Source organism: Panthera uncia, chromosome B4 (genome assembly GCF_023721935.1).
Source record: "Panthera uncia isolate 11264 chromosome B4, Puncia_PCG_1.0, whole genome shotgun sequence".
Taxonomy (NCBI): domain Eukaryota; kingdom Metazoa; phylum Chordata; class Mammalia; order Carnivora; family Felidae; genus Panthera; species Panthera uncia.
In genome coordinates, this window is record NC_064809.1 from 75,298,680 (window position 1) to 75,324,411 (window position 25,732).

At 40.0% G+C, this 25,732-nt stretch overlaps 1 protein-coding gene across 4 annotated transcripts in view; it reads left to right on the forward strand.

Annotated features, from left to right (window-relative positions):
* DIP2B (disco interacting protein 2 homolog B) overlaps positions 1 to 25,732 on the forward strand; it is a 226,750-nt gene that overhangs the window by 171,453 nt on the left and 29,565 nt on the right. For all 4 annotated transcript variants that reach the window (XM_049627296.1, XM_049627297.1, XM_049627298.1 and 1 more), the window contains 13 exons: positions 399 to 522; positions 1,140 to 1,249; positions 4,320 to 4,422; positions 5,570 to 5,634; positions 7,672 to 7,765; positions 8,254 to 8,373; positions 10,035 to 10,149; positions 10,966 to 11,105; positions 11,764 to 11,900; positions 14,905 to 14,985; positions 18,152 to 18,279; positions 20,093 to 20,207; positions 23,781 to 23,982. In XM_049627296.1, the coding sequence (XP_049483253.1) occupies positions 399 to 522; positions 1,140 to 1,249; positions 4,320 to 4,422; positions 5,570 to 5,634; positions 7,672 to 7,765; positions 8,254 to 8,373; positions 10,035 to 10,149; positions 10,966 to 11,105; positions 11,764 to 11,900; positions 14,905 to 14,985; positions 18,152 to 18,279; positions 20,093 to 20,207; positions 23,781 to 23,982 (1,534 nt within the window). The remainder of the gene's footprint in view (positions 1 to 398; positions 523 to 1,139; positions 1,250 to 4,319; positions 4,423 to 5,569; positions 5,635 to 7,671; positions 7,766 to 8,253; positions 8,374 to 10,034; positions 10,150 to 10,965; positions 11,106 to 11,763; positions 11,901 to 14,904; positions 14,986 to 18,151; positions 18,280 to 20,092; positions 20,208 to 23,780; positions 23,983 to 25,732) is intronic.

A 25,732-nucleotide genomic window follows, 5' to 3' on the forward strand; every position in this document is an offset into this window, starting at 1 on the left:
TCAGCAGAGAGCCTGACGCAGGGTTCGAACCCATGAACTGTGAGATCATGACCTGAGCTGAAGTCGGACGCTTAACCCACTGAGCCACCCAGGCGCCCCTAAAATTAATTTAAAAGAGAAGCATTGCTAACTTTTGAGTAAAATGGTCACATTGACTGGTAGAATTCATCCTCAGCAATGTCAGATTAATAAAATACTTGATTTGTACTCAGGAAATCATTGTACTGTAGAAATTATTTGGAAGAACATATTGTCATTGGATGTTGACAACTGCCAGGTAGCAGTGGGGTTCCATGAATGTTATCACACAAGTGCCAGAGCATTGCTAAGTGCTAGGTTTGGGGCATGGGTGTGCTCATGCTCACTCCCCTGTCGTGCTCATTACCTTCTCTCCACAGGATGCTGGAGGTCAGCAGATTGGCTTCTTGCTAGGAAGCTGTGGTATCGCCTTAGCTCTGACCAGTGAAGTTTGTCTAAAGGGGCTGCCAAAAACCCAGAATGGAGAAATTGTACAGTTTAAAGGTTAGTAATATTTATACTTTGAATTATCAGTTAACAGTTAAAGCTTAGTGGTTTGATCAGTGTCTTAATTTAATAATAGCTAACTACTTAACATATATTTTCTTATTTAATTTTCACATTCTTATGAAGTAGGTACCATTATTATCCCCGTTTTACAGGTGAGGAAACTGAGACACAGAGAGGTTAAGTAACTTGCCCAAAGTCACAGCTAATAAATGGCAGAGCAGCGATTTGAACCCAAATCTGTCTGATTCCACAGCCCACACCCTTAACCTTTATGCTGATGGTTGGAAAAAGCTACCACTCTGTTCACTAAAGCTAAATGCTACATGTAGAGACAGAGGATAGACCACTAACCTCAGTGGACTTCCATTGCCAAATGGACCTCCCAATTGTTGAGGTAATGTCAAGGCCGGAAATTAGCATGTGGAACGATTGTACTTTTGAAAGAAGGTATAATTGTCTGGTGATCTATCACTGAAAACTAATAAATATAGTATGTTACTGATTATAAGATGACCTTGATTTGGTCTCTTGATATTTAAAACGACCAGTTCCATGTGAACTCCTTCCCTTATGGCTTAGGCAATTCAATTTTCATTTTGGGTTTGATTTAGGTTGGCCCCGGCTCAAATGGGTCGTAACAGATTCCAAGTACCTTTCAAAGCCACCTAAAGACTGGCAGCCCCACATCTCACCTGCCGGTACAGAACCAGCATACATTGAGGTAAGTCCTGAGACTAATACATTGTGGCTTCCTGTGGCTTCAGTTGCTATCTTATAAAAGTCAAAACTAACCTTTTGCAGCTTTAATGTTAGAAAAGCCTCCTGGTTTGTTAGAGTTCCATCTTTTGGCTTATAAAATGCTTGTGGTGGGCCTTCTGTTCTAATTATTTTTAACATAAATACACATTCAAGAGAAAGCAAAAAAAAAAAAGTGATCCTTCTCATATAAGAAAGTTACACAAGACTTAGAGATGTGCAAAGGTTTAAGAAATGTATACTGACAGAGATGTTTCTCTGCTGCTTTTGGTGAGGTAGGGGAGTGGAAAGCAAAAGAATGGAGACCCGAGGAAGGAAAATACCTGTACTTTAAAAGAACAAATTTAACAGATGAAAGATAAAGAGCAAGAAAAAACAAATGGTTAGAGGGTTTGGTATTGAAGGTCAGTGTAGCATCTGGAGTGGTTGCTAGCATTCAGTTTGAGGGATTAAGTCCTTCTGCATACCAGGCACCAGGCTAAGAGCTGCTTCCAATGCATTATCTCAGTCAGCCCTCACACGAACCCTGTGAGGTCAGGGCTGACATTAAACCTGCTTTATGGGGGAATAATATTCCATTGTGTGTGTGTGTGTGTATACACACACACTACATCTTTATCCATGTATCAGTTGATGAACATTTGGGCTCTCTCCATAGTTTGTCTGTTGTTGATAATGCTGCTATAAACCTTACTCAGCCATGAAAAAGAATGAAATCTTGCCATTTACAATGACGTGGATGGAGCTAGAATGTATTGTGCTAAGCAAAATAAGCCAGTCAGAGAAAGACAAATACCATATGATTTCACTCATATGTGGAATTTAAGAAACAAAACAGATGAACATATGGGAAGGGGGGAAGAGAAGAGAGGGAAACAAACCACAAGAGACTCTTAGAGAACAAACAGTGTTGACAGAAGGAGGTGGGGAGGGGATGGACTAGATGGGTGATGGGTATTAAAAACAGCACTTGTTGTGATATGAGCACTGGGCGTTGTATGTACGTGATGAATCACTGAATTCTACTCCTGAAACCAATATTGCACTGTATATTAACTAACTAAAAAAGAAAACCTGCTTTTGAGATAAGGAGACTAAGACTTAAATGAACTCAAGTAACCAACCGAAGGCCACATGACTCAAAAATGACAGAGCTAGGACTTATACTCACATTTGTTTCCCTCTAAAAGCTATGCCCTTGATGACTCCACATCCCGCTTGAGACATCTTAGTAAGTGCTTACCAAGTGTTTGCTAAGTTTTAAATGATAAACCAATCAATAAATTTAAAAAGTTTGAGGGAAAAAAATCCACTCAGCCTTGAGCCCCGTGGTGATAACTGGCTATAAAAGGGAAGAGAGTGGGCAGTAGCTTTGAGGCGTGATGTGTTAATGTTGGAGACGAGGAGGATTGCTTTGAAAGATGGAAGAGATTGGAGTATGTTTAGATGACAGACAAGTAAACAGGCGATTAAAATACCAAATGTAGCCATCATCCCTCAGTCCACATCATGTCTCATTGAGGACATAGTTCATCACTCCATCCTCCTTAACACTGCTCACTGGCTTCCCTGACTGCTCCCTCAGTTCTCCTGCCTCACTGACCACTCCTTTTCAGACTTCTTTATCAGTTTGTCCTAAAAAATGAAGGGTGCTTCATTGTGTGGCCCCTGCTTAACTCTCTGGCTTCACATAGAACGACCACCCTCCACATCTAGACTTTGGCTATTCTGAATTAACTTGCAGTTTTCACTTAGGACCCTCTTATGACCCACAGGACATTGCTAGTGAGTTTAAAGTACGCTATGAGTCATAGGGAGCTATTAAAGGGTTGTCAGAAGAGTTTGATAAGAATAAATATGTTATTTAAAGATGTATCCGGTTTGATTAGATTAATAAGGTAAACAGAGAGTCCACGTTTTACAGTTATCCAGGTACGCCCAAGCTCATGGTGATAGGGATAGAGAAGAGTGGGTGGAATTGAGAGATAGGAAGGAAGGAAGGAAAAGAGACAGGATTTAGGGACAGACCCTAGAGAGGGAGGAGGCAAGAAAGACTCTCAGGTTTCTGACTTGAGCAACGGGTAGATGGTGGCACCCTTTACCAAGATAGAAAATACAGCAAGAAGAGTTCATGGGCATGGGGTGGGGATGAAGAATACAGTGGTGGATACATGGGGTTTTATAGGACTATGGGTCATTCAAGGAGAACAATTGACTCTACGAGTCTAGATGTCTGGAAGGAGGGCTGGGTCAGAGGTTGAGAACTGGAAGCCATCAGGCACATGTGGTATCCCGATGGAAGAAAGTAAAAAGAGAAAGAAGAACAGAACTTTCAGGAAATGCCAACATTTAAGGGATGGGCAGAAGAATGGAAGGGGGAGAGAGATGGAGAGATTATGAATAGGAGAGAGGAATATCACAAAAGCTAAGGAAGAAGACAGTGTCAAGGAAGGAGGTGTTACATGTTACAGAAAGGTCAGATAAAATAAAGTATGTCTTGTGTCCTTTTGATTTAACAATCAGAAGTTGCTGATCTTGGTAAAAAGCGACTTGGATGGAACATTGAGGAAAAAGCAAAATGAGAGTTGATTGATTTATAGGAGTGAGTAGGCCATCTCTAGGTGTTCCCCTCCCAACCTGGGAGCTTCTGACAAACAGAAACCACACCTTACCCACCTATAACTCTGCGGTGCCCTGCTTGCCATGTTTTTGATACGGTGCTTCCATTAATGCAGCTCAAGTCACTTGTTTGTTTAGCTTCTTTAACAGCCACTTGACACTGATGACTAATTAAACTTGTAAGAATTTTTCACACATCCTTTCTTGAGTTTTGTCACTTGTCAATGCTATCTTTGCGTGATTAGAGTTTGGGGCCTTACCGTATAGTCTTAAATATTCATATGAAACATATTAAATGTAGCCCATTACCATGGCTTATCTGGGTTTCATTTTGGAATTCTAGTTTGTCATTTGAAATAACCCATTTTATTGTGTTTCTTATGCTTTTGTTTTTTGTGATTTTTTTTTTTTCCTAGTATAAAACAAGCAAAGAAGGGAGTGTGATGGGAGTTACCGTGTCCCGCCTTGCGATGTTGTCTCACTGCCAAGCTCTGTCCCAGGCCTGCAATTATTCTGAAGGTCAGACTTCATCTCGTGACTGCCCTCATTGTGAGCTTCAGATATATGTGACTGTGAGCAGAGTGCTCAAAGATTGGATTCCAGTTAATGACCAAACTCAGAGTGAAGTGCTCTAAGACACATTCTTGGCTTGCTTTTGCTTTTCTTTTTCACAAATATGCAGTAATTTAAAGGAACTAAAATGCTGGGCAAACCAAATATGTAAAGCATGATTTCTAGAGTGCAGAAATAGGAAACAAATTAAAACCATGTGTTTATTAGCTGCAGAATGTTACATATCTCCATCTCCCTGTGTTTATAGAGCTGACACCAGTTGTACATTTGGAGTTAAAGAAATCCAGCTACCAAAGAGCACAAATTAAAACACAAAAATGTATTCTGTATTGTGAAAGTTTAGATGTGTTGATATAGTATAGTGACTCTTTGCCTTAGAATGTTCTTTGCAATATTAAATTTTTTAGTACTTTATTTTCCTTTCATAAAATGAAGCAAGTTATACATGTTCATTATAGAACAGCATTCTTGTCTGGTAAAATGCATATATATAATGGAAGCAATCAAAAGCCAAAAAAATGGAGATTGATTAAATTATAATATGCTCAAGTAGTGGGTTATACCCTGAGGCATTAAGACTCCTGATCTTGAATATTAAAGATCTAAGGAAATTATTTCAATATATCATTAAGTGGAAACAAATTAGATACAGTGCAGTATGCCCGTTTTGTTATGGTAGATATCTGTCTAGATATAAGGATGCTTAGAAGTATGTGTAGATCTATATAAATATATAGATATAGATATACACCAACTTTTTTTACTTCCTCTAGAAAGTATAATTTTTTACATGTGTTTCTGAAACATGCAGAGTTTCTAAAATAAGCATGTGTTCCTTGTATAATTAGGAAAAAAATATTACCTCTTGGAAGACAGTGCCTATGTCATAATAAGTTTCAGACTCCTTATCTCTTCTGTGACCTTGTTCCCCTGTGATCGGTCCCCTAGCCAGTTTGAGGGGACCCTCAAGTAATCAGAAGCTTTTAGTGATTTCTTCAGAAGTATAAAATCAGTTGTTTAATAGAGACAAATGAAACACATCTGCTGCTTAACACTGAAGATGATTTCCTTTTTCCTATTTTTTCAATCTTAGGGGAGACAGTGGTAAATGTTTTAGACTTTAAGAAGGATGCCGGGCTATGGCATGGCATGTTTGCGGTAAGCTCCTCAGAATTATGGCCTTTAGTGTAAATTGTGCTTATAATTCAGGTCGGTATGTAAGCTGTGTAACCAGAGCATCTCCCAGTGGTTATTTGAAATGTAAGCCCCCCAAAAATCAATAATATTTTCCAGAAGAATTTTGTAATACAGATGGTAACTTTTTTAAAGGAGAATGTAATTCTGTTTTTTCTTCAGTGTGTGGTTGGACATACTCTTCACATAACTGTGTAGGAGAACTTAGGATCAAAAATTTTTTAAACATCTGCTATGACGGCTCAAAACTATTATAGTACCACTTTTCTACAAATGACTATATATGTATGATTAAAGTACATTTGAGATTTACTTCTTCTCTTTTCTGAAGAAAGGATTTACATGAATGTATTTAGATCCTGGTAACTGTGCTTAATGACATTTAACTTTTCCATTGGGCAAACTGTATTGAATGACTCCAAGCAACAATTAAAGAGTAAAGTAACAAGGTAGATCAGCTCCTTTCCACAATAGAGGAACAGGTAACATGCTGTGGGAGTTAGAGAAAGGTGAGTCCCTCCCACCTCCAGCATCAGGCCATTTTTATAGAAGAGCGACAATTGAGTTGGACTTTGAAAAATGGGCAAGATTTAGCCATATGGAGATATCTTGTGGGTGGAGGTAAGGAGGGGACATTTCAATGGGAAAAACTACCGTATATAGCATGCTGATTTGGAGGGAAGAGAGACAAAGGGTCCAAAAGTTGAAGAGGACCTTCAAGAGATTGTCTCTTCCAACTTCCTTGCGTATTGCAGGAATCTGAGAAAGAGTAGCAAATGAAGCCTAGGGGAAGAGGAGGAGGATCCCTTTTCACCCAGGACACACTTCAAAGTAGTAAGAGCCTGTTCCTTCAGTGTACATAATTTCTAGCTCATTTCTGAAGCCCTTTTGATTGGTTAAAACACCCTTTTGAGGGGTTAGAGGGAATTTTCTACCTGTGATACAAAGAGCAAGATGGGGACGTGTAGAAGAACTAGTATTAACACCATTTTGTCCTTGAAAATCCAAAAATTTGTCACCATAGCTAGAAACGTGGGGGAAGGAGGTAAAAGAGGTTTACAGTGGTGTCTTGTATTTTGGGGGGCCACTTAGGTGATGATCAGAATGGCCAATCTAAATACCAAGACTTAATTACTCTGTGGGCTGGATCTCTTTGGGAACCGGGGTCCTGTGTATATTTGGTTTGGGGGACAGGAGAGACACCAAATTCCATGACTCGCTCAGCTCACTCAGCTTTATCTACCCAAACACTTAAGAAGTCTGAGCAGATCCTCCTGTAAGAATCAGGGAAACGCTGATTTCTTGCTTTGTAATAGCCAGCTCTTTGTGGGATGTAGTGAGCATGTGCATGATGAAAGTGCTTAGCGGGTTGGAGGGCAGTTTGGCAGTATCTGGTGACTTTTAAAAGCACATATCCTATGACCCAGCAGTACTACTTTCTGTATCTACCGTAGACAGACACTTGCACACGTGTGCAGGGAAGTGAGTATAAATATGTTCCTTGAGAAACACTGTTTGTGGTAGCAAACGTTATAAATGATAGAGAAATACCTAAATAAATTGTGCTATAGTCATACTGTGGAATAGTATGCAGCAGCTCAAGAAGTATTATGTAGATCTCTTATACTTGTGTGCACAGATTTAGCTCTAAAACATTTTAAGTGAAAAAAAAGCAGGCTGCCAATCTATGTATGATATGATGCCTTTTAATGTTAAAAATACTTTTATCTTCCTTTGGGGACAAATATATATGAGTTATACAGCAAAAGGGCCCGGAGGATACATGCCAGTTTCATAACCGGTAATCTCTGAGGAGGAGAGGAACGAACCAGGTTTAAGGGTAGATAGCAAATAAGACTTCAGCCTTAGAGTTAATATTTCAGATTTTTTTTAAAGAGCATATGTTACTTCTGTGCCTAAAACCGTTAATGATAGTTCAGTTTTAAAATGCTGAGTATGTGTTGGGTATTGATTACTTTTTGTCTTTCTTTGCTTTTTCAGAATGTAATGAACAAGATGCATACAATTAGTGTACCCTACTCTGTTATGAAGACTTGCCCGCTCTCTTGGGTCCAGAGAGTACATGCCCACAAAGGTAGTTGCACACAACATCTGAGCTTTAATTATGTGACTGTTTGAACTGAGATTTCAGGGATTTTCAAATTGCTCTTCTGGAGACATAATTCTGTGCCTTGGTGGCTTGACGGGTCTTAGAGTTCAATCACTATCAAATTAGGTATGTTGTCTGTTTCATCTCACTTGATGTCCTTTCTTATGAGCCGAGATGAATTTGCTTGAATCTGAACCCTGAATTAGATTCATTGGGTGCTTCAGTGTTCAAAGCTTCCTTGGCCGAGCTATGTGGCCTGCCTGCAGGTCACAGTAAGCAAAACAATTGTGCGTCCGTGTCAGTTGCTACTGCTTCAGAGCACCTGGCACAATTTCTTTGAAGCCTTTTTTATTTTCTCTAACTGAAAATCATGATCCCTAAAATAAGTAAAAATGGTTTTATTATAGTGTATTAAATGCACACCAATTTTAGCATGTATGTGTGTGTTAACTTTATCCGTTTTGAATTTATAGCCAAAGTAGCTTTAGTAAAATGTCGAGACTTGCATTGGGCTATGATGGCACATCGGGACCAAAGAGATGTCAGCTTGAGTTCCCTCCGGATGTTAATTGTAACTGACGGAGCTAATCCCTGTGAGTATTTCTAGAGTGTGGGTGTGGGAATAGCCTTTCCTTTGGTAGGTTGAGGTTTTTCCCCCTTTCCGTAAGCATTTTTTTACATCTGTATTGAAATGTAATTCACATACCATAAAACTCGTCCATTTAAAGTGTGTGGTTCAGAGGCTCCTGGGTGGCGCGGTCTTTTAAGCATCCAACTTCAGCTCAGGTCACGATCTCACAGTTTGTGAGTTCCAGCCCCAATTCGGGCTCTGTGCTGTAAGCACAGAGCCTGCTTGGGATCCTCTGTCTCCCTCTCTTTCTGCCCCTCCCCCACTCGTGCTCTCACTTGCTCGCTCTCTCTCTGTCAAAAAAACATTTAGTAAATGAAGAAATGTATAAAGAAATAAGTGTGCCGTTCAGTGGTTTCAGGATATGCACAGTTATACAACTGTCACCATGAACTAAGTTTAGAACATCATTACCTCCCCCCATTAAAACAAAAGAAGACAAAACAAAACAAAACAAAACAAAACAAAAACATAACCATTGGTAGTCACTCCTTATTTCTCCCTCTCTGTTCCCTAGCCCTAGGCAACTGTTCATCTACTTTCTTTGTCTACAAACTTCACTACCCTGGACATTTCATCTAAATGCAACACTGTATGTGGCCTTTTGTGTTTGGCTTCTTAGTATGTTTTCAGGATTCCTCCATGTAGCATGTGTTCATACTTCATTCCTTTTCGTTGCCATATAATACTCCATTGAATAGATATACCACATTTTATAAGCTTTCAGAAATACCCCTTCTTGCTCACTCATTTATATCCTTTTTCTATCATGTGACTATAAGGAGTGATAAGAAGTTGACTTGATGTAACCCAAGTGTCTGGACTTTATATAAATTCCCCCTATGAACAAATCAAAGGACTTGGGGAAAGCTTTTGGAAATCTTACCATGTTACCTGCTTTTCCCTCCAAGTACAAACACCTGAGCCTCCACACAGTAGAATCAGGTAAAGTGTTAGAAACTGTGCTCTCAGGGCGCCTGAGTGGCTCAGTCAGTTAAGCATCTGACTCTTAATTTCGGCTCAGGGCATGATCCCGAGGTTATGGGATTGGGCCCTGCATCAGGCTCTGCACCGAGCATGGAGCCTGCTTAAGATGATTCTCTCTCCCCCTCCGCCCCTTTCCCCTGTTCATTCTCTCTCTCCCTCCCTCCCTCTCTCTCTCTCTCTCTCTCTCTCTCTCTCTCTCTCTGCCTTTCTCAAATTAAAAAAAAAAAAAAAAAAGAAACTGTGCTCTTTGCTGTAAGTGCATTTCTGTCAGTAGTCACAATGGTATAAACACAGATGTGGGGTTGACCTTACTTAGAAACAAATCTGAGAATATCGCATAGAAGAGAATGGCTGCAGTACATCTCTGCTATTGATTGCACAGTTTGGTAGGAGCAGCCCTATTCCAAGTTGTGACTTTAAATAGTGTCAGTGACCTTTTATGGGCTGACTGAGCATTTATTTGTCCTTGAAATGTATCCACCATCTCACAGGCACAATAAAATATCTGTATGGAATTAAGGAGGTACAGTGAGAGTTCTCATGAAAAGCAAATGTGTTGGCTCTCCACTCTTTACCAATTTTCTACAGTAATGAAAATCACAATTTTAGCTTTCACGTTGATTTGTTCCAACTCCTTAGGGTCTGTGTCATCCTGTGATGCCTTCCTGAGTCTATTCCAAAGCCATGGACTGAAACCTGAGGCCATCTGTCCATGTGCTACTTCTGCTGAAGCCATGACTGTCGCAATCCGCAGGTATTGTGCAGAATGTCAGTGTTCTTGATGTATGTTACAACTTTAATCAGATGTGTGCTATTTACTGGGCGATGACAAGAGGTGCTAACTAATTTTCTGCTTCATCAGCCTAAAAGTGAAAATGACTTTGTAAAGCAGTTGGAAGCATCTCATTTATTTTTCCCACTCTTGCCATAAGGGTAACTGGTAAACTGAAAATATACTTTAATTCTTCTCTCATAGTTGTGAACGAGTTCTTTTTCTGCATTGTTTTGCTCTTCAGACTCCTTAGTTAGCATCTTAGACGAGAAATAAGCTGTCCTTGTGGCGCCTGGGTGGTTCAGTCAGTTCAGTTAAGCATGTGACTCTTGATCTCGGCTCAGATCATGATCTCACGGTTCATGAGTTCAAGCCCCACGTCGGCCTCTGTACTGACAGCATGGTGTCTGCTTGGGATTCTGTCTCCACCATTCTATCTGCTTCTCCCTTCTTCCCTCTCTCTTTTTCTGTCTCTCTCTCTCTCTCTCTCAAAATATATAAATTATCTAAAAAAAAAAACAACCCACAAAATAGGCTGCCCTTGGTTACAGCTTAAGTGTGGAAAGTACACACAAGCTAATATATTCTTAATAATAGATTGAAATTTACTTTTTCCACCTGAATGAATGTGGACCATGCTTTATACATGTGAATTTGATTAATTTAACATGTTTTTGGCAGAGAAAATGAGGATTTTGTGTGTGTGTTGTGGTCAGAGGAAATTTGCTTTTATATGTACATACTTTTACGTTAATATCATTTAATTTGCCAAATTTGACGAGTTTATTTTGTTTTCAGGCCTGGAGTTCCAGGGGCCCCTTTGCCAGGAAGAGCTATTCTCTCAATGAATGGATTGAGCTATGGAGTAATACGGGTCAATACTGAAGATAAAAATTCAGCACTGACGGTCCAGGATGTGGGCCACGTAATGCCTGGTGGTGAGTTCTTAGGAGCACCATTTGGTTTTTCAAAAAGATTTGTCATTAGAGATAGTAGAACCTGATAAAAATGAGATCCACAACCAGGAATAAAAAATTTAGTTCTTAGTCTCTTAACTTCTCAAAGCCTCTCTAACAGTTCAGTGATTCTAATTATACTCCCTTTCCAGTAGTATTGTATGATTTCATTATGAATGATTCCATTACAGTTGTTCATATGGAAAGCTTAAGTACTGAGTTGCACTAAAGTTGTCTGGTTTTCACCGTAATTGCCAAGACATTGGGACCGGCAGAAAGTTAGAGCTCAGTGCTCCCGTGAGTGTTTGAGTTTGATTTGCCCAAGGGTAAATTAATTTCACCTGTTTCTTTGGACACTGTAGTCATTTTTAACATGTTACTGTCTTGGAAAGCGGTGGTCTGCATCTGTCGTAGTTTTATTTGCTGAATTTTAAAAATAATTGTTTATCATCGGGACTAAAAGATGGGAATTCAGATATACCTATGTAGCATCAGGTCTATTTTTGACATTCTTGTTTGGCATTCTTACTTAATTCCGTTCAGTCAATGCAAAACTTTCCTGGGCTCAGAAGGATGAGGCTGTTATTTTACAAAGGTTTTCCAGAACCTCTGTCTCTTAACTGTATTTTCTGCACCCTAGGGATGATGTGCATTGTGAGACCCGATGGACCTCCCCAACTCTGCAAAACAGATGAAATTGGAGAAATCTGTGTCAGCTCTAGAACAGGAGGCATGATGTACTTTGGGCTTGCTGGTGTGACAAAAAATACATTTGAGGTACATGATATTAAATTTGGGGGGGAACTTATCTAGTGAGGTCAGGGTGTCACTAGGTCAAATGACCTGGCCGATGGGAAACAGTACAATATAGCAGCTGAGAAAGTGTATTCCGGAGCTAGGCTGCCTCAGTTCAAATCCTAAGTCCGCCACTTACTCGCTGACCTTGGAGGAGTTGCTTAACCTCTCTGTGCCTTAATTTCCTTATCTTTAAAATGTGAGGAACCATAGTGCATACCTCATAGCATTGTTGTGAGGACTAAATGAGTTAATGTTTGTTTGTTTGTTTTTAACATTCATTTATTATTGAAACACAGAGAGAGACAGAGCATGAGCATGGGAGGGACAGAGAAAGGGGAGACAGGCTCCAGGCTCCAAACTGTCAGCACAGAGCCCAACACGGGGCTCGAACTCGGAAACCGCAAGATCATGACCTGAGCTGAAGTCGGATGCTTAACCGACTGAGCCACCCAGGCACCCCAACGAGTTAATGTTTGTAAAGTGCTTAGAACACCCCTGGTGCACAAGAATTACTGTTTATCTGTTACATAAATGAAGAGTAAAAGGCCTCATAAAAGTTCACTCTGGTGAATATGCCATACTTTGAGTTTCATAAGCCCCAAAATTTAATTTTAAGAGTACAGTGACAGCAGATCCATCTCTCCAGAGTAGACTCAAGTTAGCTGAGCCTATGAGGACTGATGCCAACCAGAACACCAAGTTACTGATGAAAAACTGTCCTGTCACAGGGGCAGGTTGCTCCCATTATTCAGTCTTTCATTCAACACATGTTTACTGAGCACCTTCTGTGTGTCCCAGCAGTATTCTAGATGCTTGGTACCTCAGGAAAACAAACGGAGCTCCTCAAATAACTCATGTTCTAGTGAAACCAGCACATTGTTTTCCTGCGGACAGTTCTGAGTGTAAAGACTAACAGTAATGAAAGTTTGCCTAGTGAGGCTGGAAATCAGAACAGGCATAAGGAATTATCTATATTTCCTAATTGGGAGTAACCTGCCACAGGGTAGCTTTTAGGGAACAGAAAAGTCCATCTTATGGGCCATGATATTATAACCAACTGCCAATTTTCAGTTCCTTGAGCTTCCTTTTTCAATACTTGACTCTCAGTCTCAGTATGGCAGGGCATATCTATCTACCATACCATTATTGGCACATACCATTACATAATTATGTTGTAACAGACCTGACAGGAGAGTATTACCTATATGAATAGTGTGGTAACTGGAAAAGGTGAAGAGCTCCTGGGCTGTCCATCATCTGTTTACACAGCCTAGAATGGTGTAAATTATTAAATGTCTGTCTGTTGTGACCATCCTTGCATCATCAGTAATACTATTACATTCTTGGCCTTCCTTCAGAAGTTGCGATCCACTCACCTCGATGAGAGTGGGCATTGATAAACTCTTAAAGCACGCGTTTCCCACCAGTAACTTTGCTCTCACAAGTGACTAATTACTTGCGCTGTCTATACATTTCACTAATTTAAATGTCACCCTAAAAGAAAAAAAAAATCTCACCCTACTCTTCTTCTTTTTAAACGCTTGGACTACATATGTTTCCAATATCTGAATTTTTCGTCATTCCATTTTCCTTACTATAAACAAGATCCTCAAGCAGTGTTTGAAGACACCGATAGTATTTTATTACGTTGCCTTTCCGATAAGAGCAACTGCCTAGCCAAAATTCTCAGATTTTAATATCAAACTGCCAGGTCCATAGTGATGAAGGGATTCTGAAATCTGCAGTATAAATTTAACAATAGGGAAGTAGAATAAAAATCCTAACCAAAAAAGGAGAAAACAATTGCCTTTTGTTTGGTTTTTTGCTTTTTTTTTTTTTTTTTCCAAAGTGAAGTTTCTAGTATTTTTCTTACTGGATTTTCTATTTAAATCTTGAGAGAGTTTTCCAGTGTGGTTAACCTTTCACTGGGACAGAAGACCTAGTAATGACTAGAAAACGAAGCAAAGTGTATCTTTAAAAATAAGCTGCTGGTGAGAAAAACTTCAAAGAGCTCATGCCTTTTGTACAAATACACCGAGATCTGTACAGCAATATTCAGTAAAGCACATTTGTAACAGTAAAATTAGATGGCCTTCCTCACTGGAAAGACGGCTTACATTCTAAAAGTACTAATTCTTGTAGTTTCCTGAGTACCGATTCTGAGCCAAACACTGTGCTTATGCCTGCAAATCTGTTTACGTTCCCTTAATCTTTACCCTAAACCTGTGAGAGGCATTGGGAGCTCTGTTTTATGGCCAAAGATACTGAGGCTTCGAGAAGTCCAGAAACTTACTAGTCAGTGGCAGAGCCAGAAGTTGAACTTTCATCTGACTCCAAGGGCTATTCCGTCTTGTCCCCCATGCGATGATATGTTGCAGGACTGTTGAACAAAGGGAGCTAGAGCAACTGTCACCAACTTGCAGAGATATCCCAAATACATATGTTATGTGAAAAATATATAGTATGTGAAAAAAGCAGGTTGTGAAACAGTATATGTAATAGGATTCTTTTTTTTTTTTAAATAAATTCTTACTACATTAATACATGCGTGTAAAAAAAGTCTGAGAGATATACAGCAGATTGTAAATGTTTCTCTCTTAAAGGGGTGGGGATACTGAAGTCATTATTTATATAATTTTAATTTTTCAATAAGCGTATATTACTATTATAATTTTTCTAAGACATTTTAAAAATTAAATACAGGGCGCCTGGGTGGCTTATTTGGTTACACATCCAACTTTGGCTCAGGTCATGACTCGTGGATCATGGGTTTCAGCCCCGTGTGGGGCTCTGTGCTGACAGCTCAGAGCCTGGAGTCTGTTTTGGACTCTGTGTCTCCCTCTCTCTCTCTATCCCTCCCCCACTCATTCTCTCTCTCTCTCTCTCTCAAAAAATAAACATTCAAAACAATTTTTTTATAAAATAAAAATCAAATACATATTTTAAGAAAAAGCTAAGATTTTCACTGCTTTCTATCTTTTAGGTAATTCCAGTCAATTCTGCAGGCTCTCCTGTTGGGGACGTGCCCTTCATCCGGTCAGGATTACTGGGGTTTGTAGGGCCGGTAAGTGATGCATTCATGTTTGTTTTGGTGTATCTGATCCAGATATTTAGACTTTACAAGGTTTTCGTCACAGAACAGAACAAATTCAGATTAGTTCAGAAGTGTTAAAGAGTGTTACAGAGTGGTTTCTGTAAGAATGTCATAAACTCACCTAATGTTTATTGCTTTCATTACCCACATTCACTTGACTCCTTTAAGCTGAGATATTTTTTATTTTCAAAAATTCTTTTCATTTAGTCTTGCTACATTTCTTTGATTTGATTTGTATGTTTCACTGAGTTAGAAGAGCGCTAAAAAAAAAAAGTCACCTTCAATAGCAAAGGGAATGACACCTGGGAGGCTCATTTGGTTAAGCATCTGACTTTGGCTCAGGTCATGGTCTCACGGTTCACGAACTTGAGCCCCATATTGGGCTCTCCTCTCTCAGCACAGAGCCCACTTCAAATCCTGTCTCCCTCTCCCTTTGCCCCTCCCCAGCACGCTCTCTCTCTTAAAAATAAATAAATATTTTTAAAAAATTTTTTAAATAGCAAAGGGAAATCATAATAGTGTGCAAAGCATTTTCATACAAATTATCGGCACTATACCATGTATAATAATAAATTTTTCAAATATTAGCAGTTTGTTTTCCAGCAAATGGTATTCACAGGCACTGCGTTCATGGAGACCATTAAGATACAAAATCTGTTCTCAGAGAGTTAACAGTTTTGTGAGCCCACAAAGAAGGCAGAGAGCCAGATTATGAAGGGTTTTGCATGATGTTGTGGGAAGTTTGGGTTGTATTTTGTAAGTAACAGACATTTGTGGTCATAGTTAAACCCATATGTCTCCATGTACCTCTCTTTTACCTCCCTACTCTTTCATCTCCTCTTACCAGCTCAAGTTACATAAGAAAAGACCTAATTTTACTTCTTCCCCACCATTTATGGGGGCAGGGGGGTGAGGGCATGCCACTAAGACGATTGCTATCCTAGAAAGAGAAGTCTATACCTACTGTCTTAACTAATCCTGTCCGCACCAAAAAATTCTCTAAAACCTAGCTCCTTTTAAAGCTTACCTGTCCATGACTAAAGTCCAAGATGGAGCTGCAGGATCCCATCTGCATTCCAGAAAACGGGACAGGGGAAAGAGTGTATCCCACCATCTCATAAGGAAGATTTCCTGAAGCTACTGAGCAACACGTCATATCTTTTTTTTTCTTCTTTTTTTTTTTTTACATCCAAATTAGTTAGCATATAGTGCAACAATGATTTCAGGAGTAGATTCCTTAGTGCCCCTTACCCATTTAGCCCATCCCCCCTCCCACAACCCCTCCAGTAACCCTTAGTTTGTTCTTCATATTTATGAGTCTCTTATGTTTTGTCCCCCTCCCTGTTTTTATATTATTTTTCTTTTCCTTCCCTTGTGTTCATCTGTTTTAGTCCTATCTTAAAGTCCTCATATGAGTGAAGTCGTATGATATGTGTCTTTCTCTAATTTCACTTAGCATAATACCCTCTAGTTCCATCCACGTAGTTGCAAATGGCAAGATTTCATTCTTTTTGATTGCCAAGTAATACTCCATTATATATATATATACCACATTTCCTTTATCCATTCATCCATCGATGGACATTTGGGCTCTTTCCATACTTTGGCTATTGTTGATAGTGCTGCTATAAACAAGGGGGTGCATGTGTTCCTTCGAAACAGCACACCTGTACCCCTTGGATAAATGCCTAGTAGTGCAATTGCTGGGTCATAGGGTAGTTCTCTTTTTAATTTTTTGAGAAACCTCCATACTGTTATCCAGAATGGCTGCACCGGCTTGCCTTCCCACCAACAATGCAAAAGACATCCTCTTTGTCCACATCCTCGCCAACATCTGTTGTTGCCTGAGTTGTTAATGTTAGCCATTCTGACAGGTGCAACACCTTTTATCTGAACTGGTCTGAACTAGTCCCGTGGCCACACTTAACTGCAAGGGGGCGCTGAAATGCAATCTTTATTTTGGTCAGCCATGCCCAGCTAAAAATTCTACTGCAGTGAAAGAAATGGAGAAATGGACAGAGCAGTGTCTGTCTCATTCTCTTTACTTACGTCCACCATAGCACTTTTCAGACTGTGTTGGAAATGGCTGGTTCTTTCCTGTCTTCTCAGATTAGCCTGTGGTTTCTTGAGTCTAGAAGTTCTATCTTACTTACATAACCCAATCAGCATATGGCACTACATTGCGCTCAATAAATCACTAAGTGACATTCACGTCGAGATGACTACTAGATAATTGAATATGTATAAATTGTCCAGGAAATTTAGGACTTGTGTAATGAATGGAAAAGTCAATTTATTGCAAATGGATCTAGGAGAATTTTTGAGAAGTATTATTTGTACAGTGATGTCTTTAGGGCGTTGACAGCAACATTTCCTGCAGCTACGTTACCTTCTTGGAGAGACTCCTATAGTGTTTCTCAGACCTTTCTTTATTAGCCTGTTTCTGATCTTGCCAGATGGAAGCAGCATTACCCTTATAAATCTCCAACAGGTGTTCTCACATTGAGCTGTTTTCATCTCTTCCTAATTCCAGTATTAAATAAGTTAACAATTTTTTTCTTTGCATCCATCTCGTGATTAGGTACAAATGAACTAATATGACATAATCATGGCTGAGAAAATAAAATATGCTTGTGTGGAATCCTAGTTGCTTTCTTTCTTTTTTTTTTTTTTTTTTTAATGTTTATTTATTTTTGAGACGGAGAGAGACAGAGCATGAATGGGGGAGGGTCAGAGAGAGAGGGAGACACAGAAGGAGAAGCAGGCTCCAGGCTCTGAGCTGTCAGCACAGAACCCGACTCAGGGCTCAAACTCACGGACTGTGAGATCATGACCTGAGCCGAAGTCGGACGCTTAACCGGCTGAGCCACCCAGGCGCCCCAATCCTAGTTGCTTTTTTATAAAATTCCTCCCTAAGAATAAATATAAACAAATTCTTTTCTTATATACTGTAATTTTTGTAAAATGCTATAGATTTCTCCTCTGATCTCTGAGATATGAAACACTTTCTTAGAATCCATAAAATACAGTGTTGTTTTCTTATATTTTTGATGAACTATATTTCAAAGCAGAAAGTAAAATACCTGTTTTGCTATTTAAATAATGGAAATCAAGGTAAATTTGTATTACCTTTCAGGGCAGTTTGGTGTTCGTGGTTGGAAAAATGGATGGGTTACTGATGGTTAGTGGTCGAAGACATAATGCTGATGACATTGTTGCTACTGGATTGGCTGTTGAATCAATAAAGACTGTTTATAGAGGAAGGTGAGTAGTACAAAATTCAGATGTTAGCACTTGCAGTGGAATCTAAATGTATCTTTACAGGGTAATTTGAGTTGTATTCTGTAGAGTAAGTGATTGGGGGTTTTTTTGGTTAAGCATAGCAGGAATTGGGCTTTAAATATTTATCTCAACATGGCTGGGTTTGGCTGAGATTGAGAGGAATAAGATATAACCATATCCTGTATTTCAGTTTTTAATTATTACTATTTGTTCAATACTGAGGAGAATTCTAAAACATTGAACTTCTTACATTCCATCAATATAGAAGTAGTGCCATTCAGACTATCATCTAAGATAGATGCTACTTTGTAGGAATTTTACATCTGAGAACTGTTTCTCTTATAACTCATCTCTAAATTTTTACAACATTTTAACACAGAGATTGACATAGTACCTAAGTGCTAATTTCAAATTCCATGGATAAAGTCAACTACAAACCCTCTTTTCTTTGCTTATTAATACAAGGAAAGATATTTGGTACATACTTGAGTAGTTGATGTCTATCCAATAGTTTATTTACAATCATGGATATGTATCCTTAAAGCATTCCTGGTATCCCTTTAGTTTTTTAAGAAGTAGGAAAAACTAATGAAACCAGTAGAGAACCAGTTCCTAAAACGTGTAGTGTTTATAATAACGTGGCTTCCTCTGAGATATAAACTCCGTGGGGCACTCGACCTTCTGTCTTTGGTCACCGTTATATCCCCGGCACTCAGCACAACGCCTGGCACACGGTAGGTATTCAATGAATATGTGTGGAAGGAAGGAAGGAAGGAAGGAAGGAAGGGAGATGGTCCCGCGTGCTGGCACATTCAGCTCTCCGGTGACTTCCCGTTCTTTCATGCATCCTTTCAACAGATATTTATTGGGTGCCAACCGTGTGCCACTATCATGCATGCTCAGAGTGTGGCATGTGGCAGTGAACAAAACAGGCCAGGTTTCTGCCCTTGTGAAGCTCACGTTCTCATTGAAGGAAACCGAGAGTAACTACAAAGTCAGGGACAGAGAGAACATGTGAGATGGTGATAAGGGCCACGTAGAAAGAACACCCTGGGGGGTGGGAGTGCGCTCGCCGGTTTCTCTAGGGTGGTCTGGGAATGCCTCGCTAGTAAGGGGACGTTCGAGCGGAGACCTCACTCAGAACATCCCCCTCCCCTCAGCCTGCCAGGTCCCCCTGCCTGCCCTGGCCTGGCTCTGACCTCTCCCCACCACTCTCTGCTTACCACTCTGCTCCAGGCACACTGGCCTTCTTGCTGTTCCTCAAACCTGCCAAGCTCGTTCCTACCTCAGAACCTTTTCGCTTTCCGTTCCTTCTGCCCGGAAACCTCTTCCTCCAGATCTTCGCATGGCTCGCGTCCTCACTTCACTCAGGTCTCTGCTCCAGTGTCCGCTCCTCAGGGAGGCGCTCCCCAACCACCCCGCCTTCAGGAGCGCAGCCGCCCCGCATACCCCCGCATACCACTCTGCCCCTCGCCCTGCCTTGCCTTTCTTCCTGGTGTAATACGACATGACGTTATTTTTATATTTATTTGTTCTGTCTCTGACGTGCAAGCTCCATGAAGACAGGGACTTTGTCTTGCTTACCACTGCATCCCAACGTTCGTGCCGGTGGTGCTTACTAGTACATGTTTTTTGAGTCCTCATTTTGATGGTGATGACTGTGGCATTTTCTTTTCGAAACCACTCGTTTCTGGGTAGTGTGGTGGGGACAACTCCTCTCTGTAACTCCAACTGAGCAAAGCAGATAGGACTGGTTGTGAAGGGAGTCCTGATGTGTTTGATCTGTCTCTCTTAGAATTGCTGTGTTTTCTGTGTCTGTATTTTATGATGAGCGCATCGTGGTGGTTGCGGAACAAAGACCCGACGCCTCAGAGGAAGACAGTTTCCAGTGGATGAGCCGTGTGCTGCAGGTGAGCGCGCCTGCGGTTATTTGTCGGAGCAGGTTGGCTTTGTTGTCAGAGGTGCTGGCAGCCACTGATGAAGCCTCCTCTTTGTTGGGCCAGTCATGCCACCGTATTTCTTCTTGCCAGTAACTGCTCAGATATTCTGGGTACTATTAGCAAACTAATATAATCGGTACCATTTCTCCCTCCGGACGACATAGGATTTTCCTGCTCAGGTTGCCAAGAACAATTGAATTGACCTGCCTCAGCAAATTCTCTCACTTTTTTTGTTCCTGAGTGTTCACTGCCCGTGAAAGTTTAAACTGACCACGTGTGCAGTACGTCTTTGACAGAAATCAATCCACTTGTCAACAACATGTGTGTGTAACCTGGTGCCTAGTGTGCAGGGATCCCAGCAAACGTAAGATGTCATTCTTGCTCTGAAGGAGCTTGCCTGTGGAGTTAGAGAGCTGGAGAAGGAGAAGATCTGGGCTCCATGTAAGGGATATGTCACTAGTCGTTGGGGGCGGCGGGGGGAGAGTGGTTAGGAGGCGTAGAATGATGAAAAGAGCCTAGTCCTCAGTTTGAAATTACAGCCTTTGAATCACAGCACCTCTCCGTACCAGATATGCACCTTTAGGCAAGTTACTTAACCTCACTGAGTTTATTTCTCAACCCATAAAGTGGGGCTAAAACGATCTTACGGAGCTGTGGGAAGGATTAAATGAGATCATTATTTGAAGTATACTGTGTGCATTCAGTAAATAACGATAGTGATTATTATTAACATCAAAAATAATAATCGTAAGCGTCACCTCCAATAAGGAGTTTAGAGAGACCCACTGTTTTCAGTAACATTCCCTTTCATTCCACAGTTATTGTTTGCTGCATCAGCCATGGTCAAAGGCCCGTGAAGGCTGGAACCTCCTCTCCTGATAGTCATGCTAGCACATCAGCATAGTATAGGCCCAGCAAATATTTGTTGGATAAATGTATGATCCAAAGAAAACATGGACTGTCCTTCACAAAGAAAATTCTATGTTATTTTAAGTGTTCCCAACATCTATAAACTTGTCTACTTGGGGCGTTTGGATGTATTCACTGACAGTTAGTAGTCATGTTGTAGAAATAATGCAAGCCTGAGATGAGTGATAGGGCTAGATAACTTTTAAGATTTCTTTTTATTCTCGAGGTCTGTGGTTCTGAATTATCAGCTGGCAGAGCGTAGGCTGTTTGTAGTGACAAGACAAGAAAGAAAATCTACTGAGGATAGGATGGACAGAAAAGACTATGAAGAGTGGGGTTGGGCTGATCTCTGAAAGATGGCTAAGAATCAGACTTGCAAAGAGAGTGTTTTTCATATCATTCATGTTTTCAAATAAACAAAATGGTTATTTCATTCAGAATAAATTGTGAGGCATAATGGTAGAATGTTGTGATGAATTAGATGTTTTTTCCCTATGATAGGAAATTGCCCAAGGTATTTCTTATTTTTCCCTGGAAAGCAAGTATAGGAATTATATGCAGGAATTATTGCAAAATTACATGCTAAGTTACTAATCCAAATTCTTGTAAAAGTCATTCAGGGTCTGATTTGGTCATGGAATAAAAGGGCATTATTTCCCTAGTCTCCATAGCTTCTCAGCCTAGAGCATTTGGAGCTATACAAGAAAGGTAAGGACGCCGTATGTTCTGGGAGATGAGAGAGCCCAGAAGTTAACTCCAGATCTATGTATAATATGAACTAAATACTTAACTCAGCACCTTTTAAAGAAAGTAGTCAATAGATAACTTGCCAGATGGTGTATTTTCAGTGGGGAATCTAGGCTATATGTAATAACATTTGCTAACTCTCTGTATATTCTTGAACCCAGAGACATAGGAACCCTGCCAGACTTTCTGTTTCCCAGTTGTCTCTGTTGATTAGTAGGATAATCTGAGGAATATGATATTCATGTTTATTCCTTTGCCCTATTAAGTTGTTTTAATAAAAGGCCTTGTCTGTCTTTTATGACTGTTGGTCCATTCTTCTGAGGCTGTATCTCATTTTCAGAAAGACTTATGAGTGATACAGTAGAGTTCTCTTGGCTGGTATGTTTGGAACCGGTATTAATAGTTGGTCAGTTTCATTATCATTTTTTTGAGAGGAAGAGCGTATACAAGCATGCACATGCGAGGGGGAGGGGCAGAGGGAGAGGGAGAATCTTAAGCAGGCTCCACGCCCAGTGCGTTTTAAAAGGTGGTTGAAGCAGAGAATCATAAAAATGAGAAATTCTTCAAGTATTAAATTTTAACCCAAAACATACATATCCTCCTTCATTTGATAGACAGTAGCATGAATATGCATACACCAGTTTGCATTCCAGTCAACATTCTTCCATAAACCACATCACATTGCATGGTTTTGGTTTCTGTTTTCATTTCCTTTAAGTTAGACTAGAATGCAAGTATGTGCAAAGGGACTAGAATACATAATCTTTTAGAATTAACTTGTGTCTATCAACAGTAGTTTTTTAGGAGCTTACCTTCAGTGAGTCTTTCCAAAACAATTCCAGAGTAATTCTCTCTGTCCTTTTATGCTCAGTTTTATCAATTGATATAATAGTTAAATTATGTGAACACAGGAACAAGCACAAACGTAAAAGGTGTAGAAGCAAGCCAGCTGATGCTCAGCGAGGGCACAGGTGCATGGCTGGGAGCGGAAGTGCACTGAGGAGGCCAGTGGCCTCTGGGGTTCAGTGTGTAGTAGCCTTACCCCATTGTTTTGCAAATGGGATTCTGGGTAACTTTGTGAACCACTTAAGCAGGGGCCCACTTCCAGTGCTTCTCATGTCCATAATAAAAATACTCTGCCTCTGGGGCGCCTGGGTGGCTCAGTCGGTTAAGCAAGCGTCCGACTTCAGCTCAGGTCATGATCTCACAGTCCGTGAGTTCGAGCCCCATGTCGGGCTCTGTGCTGACAGCTCAGAGCCTGGAGCCTGTTTCAGATTCTGTGTCTCCCTCCCTTTCTGCCCCCTCCCCCGCTCATACTCTGTCTCTGTCTCTCTCAAAAATAAATAAAAACATTTAAAAAAAAATTTAAAAAAATACTCTTCCTCTATTGAACTGAGCTATGTTGTATATTAAAAGAATCAAATCGGGTGCCCGGCTGGCTTAGAGGAGTGCGCAACTCTTGATCTCAGTGTTGTGAGTTCAAGCCCCATGTTAAGTGCAGAGAGTACTTAAAAATAAACTCTTAAATAACATAACATAACATAACATAACATAACATAACATAACATAACATAACCAACACAAATTTCTAGGTGTTGGACATTATCTAAGAGAGAACATACTGAGGCTTACAAATCAGTATCCACTTCTGTCCATTTAGATCGTACCTTACCCCTCTTCTGTTGATCGCTGCCATTGCTGAAAGAATTAGGTAACTTCAGGTGTATGAGATCTTAATAATCTAGCAGATTCTAGACCTAGAATGGATTCTAGACCCAGAATGGATAGAAAAGGGAAAATCCTAGAGTAGAATAATGGATTATTTTAGGAGGATGTCAAATGTAGTAAAATTAATCTCACTGAATATTTTTCTTTATATCTTTCTAGGCAATCGATAGCATTCATCAAGTGGGGGTTTATTGTCTCGCTCTGGTGCCTGCCAATACATTGCCAAAAACTCCACTGGGAGGGATCCATATATCTCAGACGAAACAGCTCTTTTTGGAGGGATCTCTACATCCTTGCAATATCCTCATGTGCCCACATACATGTGTGACCAATTTGCCAAAACCCCGGCAGAAGCAACCAGGTAATATACTAGCTTTGAAAACATCATATTAAAATTAGAACTTCAAGAAGCTGACTTTTTTCAGCGTGATTCTTTCTCTAGATTTGGACTTTACAAAGACTAGTAACACAAGAATAGCATTAGATGACCAAAAGCAGGGAAGATTGAGAACCTGCAGAATAGCCTTCTCTGACTTTATTCCTGACTTCCTCTTCTGAGCAATTCTTAATAGCGTGCCTCCATGTCCCCTGGATGTATAAAGGGTGGGGTCAAGATGATCAAAATCCCACTGGTGGGACTGGAATAAAACAAGTTCTATAAGAGAAAGTTCTGATAATAAGAATAGCTAGTATTTATTGAGTGTTCAGCAAAAGCCAAATACAGATTAAGCATTGGACATACGTGATCCTGAAGTGTTAGCCCCGAGCTGTGGAAAATAAAGTTCAGAAAAGTTAAGAATTGTGCTCAAAGACATGTAGCTAGTTAATGGCAGAGCTGAGATTCACACCAGTTGTGACTCTAAAATCCACACTCTGAATCACTGTTATACTGCCTTTCTGTTGGGAATCACTTACCTAGAGTCTTCCCGTATTCCTTTTAAGCTTTAGGGGTCTGATTTAGGCCTATGATACCTGTAGGGAGCAAGATAACTTCATTTTGAAATTTTGTGGATTGTAAGCACAAGATAAATAATGCATTTTGCATTTGCCATATTCCTGTGAATTCAAGATGCAAGTAAGTATGTGTGAATTGCCATATGGAAAATAATCCATTTCACCTTTCTGCCTACTTTCTGAGGTTAAAGGACTGAGTAGGAGGCTAAAGGAAGGAGTAATTGATTGGTGGTCAGTGATGTTGAAATATCTGTTCACCCAACATGAACTCATTAGGTTTTAATGCTATTTTATTTTAATGGAGAAGTTAATAAAAGGATCCTAGTTTCCTGAATGCCTGAAAACAATCAAGAGCCAAAAAATCTGGCCTTTACAGAACCCGCCACCACCACCCACTCACCCACTTGCACGTGCATGCACACATAGACAAACAGAGTGTACATCAGCAGCATGTTGGGCTCCAGATGTGTTGGGGAGAGAGAAGGTAGTGGGGAGTTTAGGAAGGGAAGGGTAAGTGTGGCAATTAATCAATTTCTGTAAGACAGCTTTTGTTGAAAGGTAAACATGATGTACAATAATAAAATACAAGGTAAGCCACTTACTTTCTAGAACATTTTTATCCTAGACGTGATTCTACCATTATTAAAATGTTAACGTACTCTGCTCTACGATGGTTACTTCAGTCGTCCGGTGGCTGAAGATGATGTCCCAGTTGTTTATCTAGATATGATTGTCAGCTCATCAGCTAGCCTTATCTTAGTAACAGTAGGTATGGAGCTAAAGTATATATGGATATTTACCAGTTTCTGCTTGTGGAAATAAGTTTCTGAACGTAACTCATCAAGAAATGTATAAGAAATGCCTCTATGTTGCCTTCCCAAGTGTCTGGCAGATGCATAGAACACACAGCTCCTCACATCCTGGTTTACTGAAGTCCTACGTTCATTTGTCATAGGAGTAAAAGCCCATTTTTTTAAGTAGTTTTTAATGTGTTAAATATCTTTTTTTAATTGAAATACAATTAACATACAGTGTTATATTAGTTTGAAGTGTACAATATGATGATTCATCAATTCTATACATTACTCAGTGTTCATAACAATAAGTGTACTCTTAATTGTCAAATCCTGGTTTTTTTTTTAATTTGCTTAGTGTTT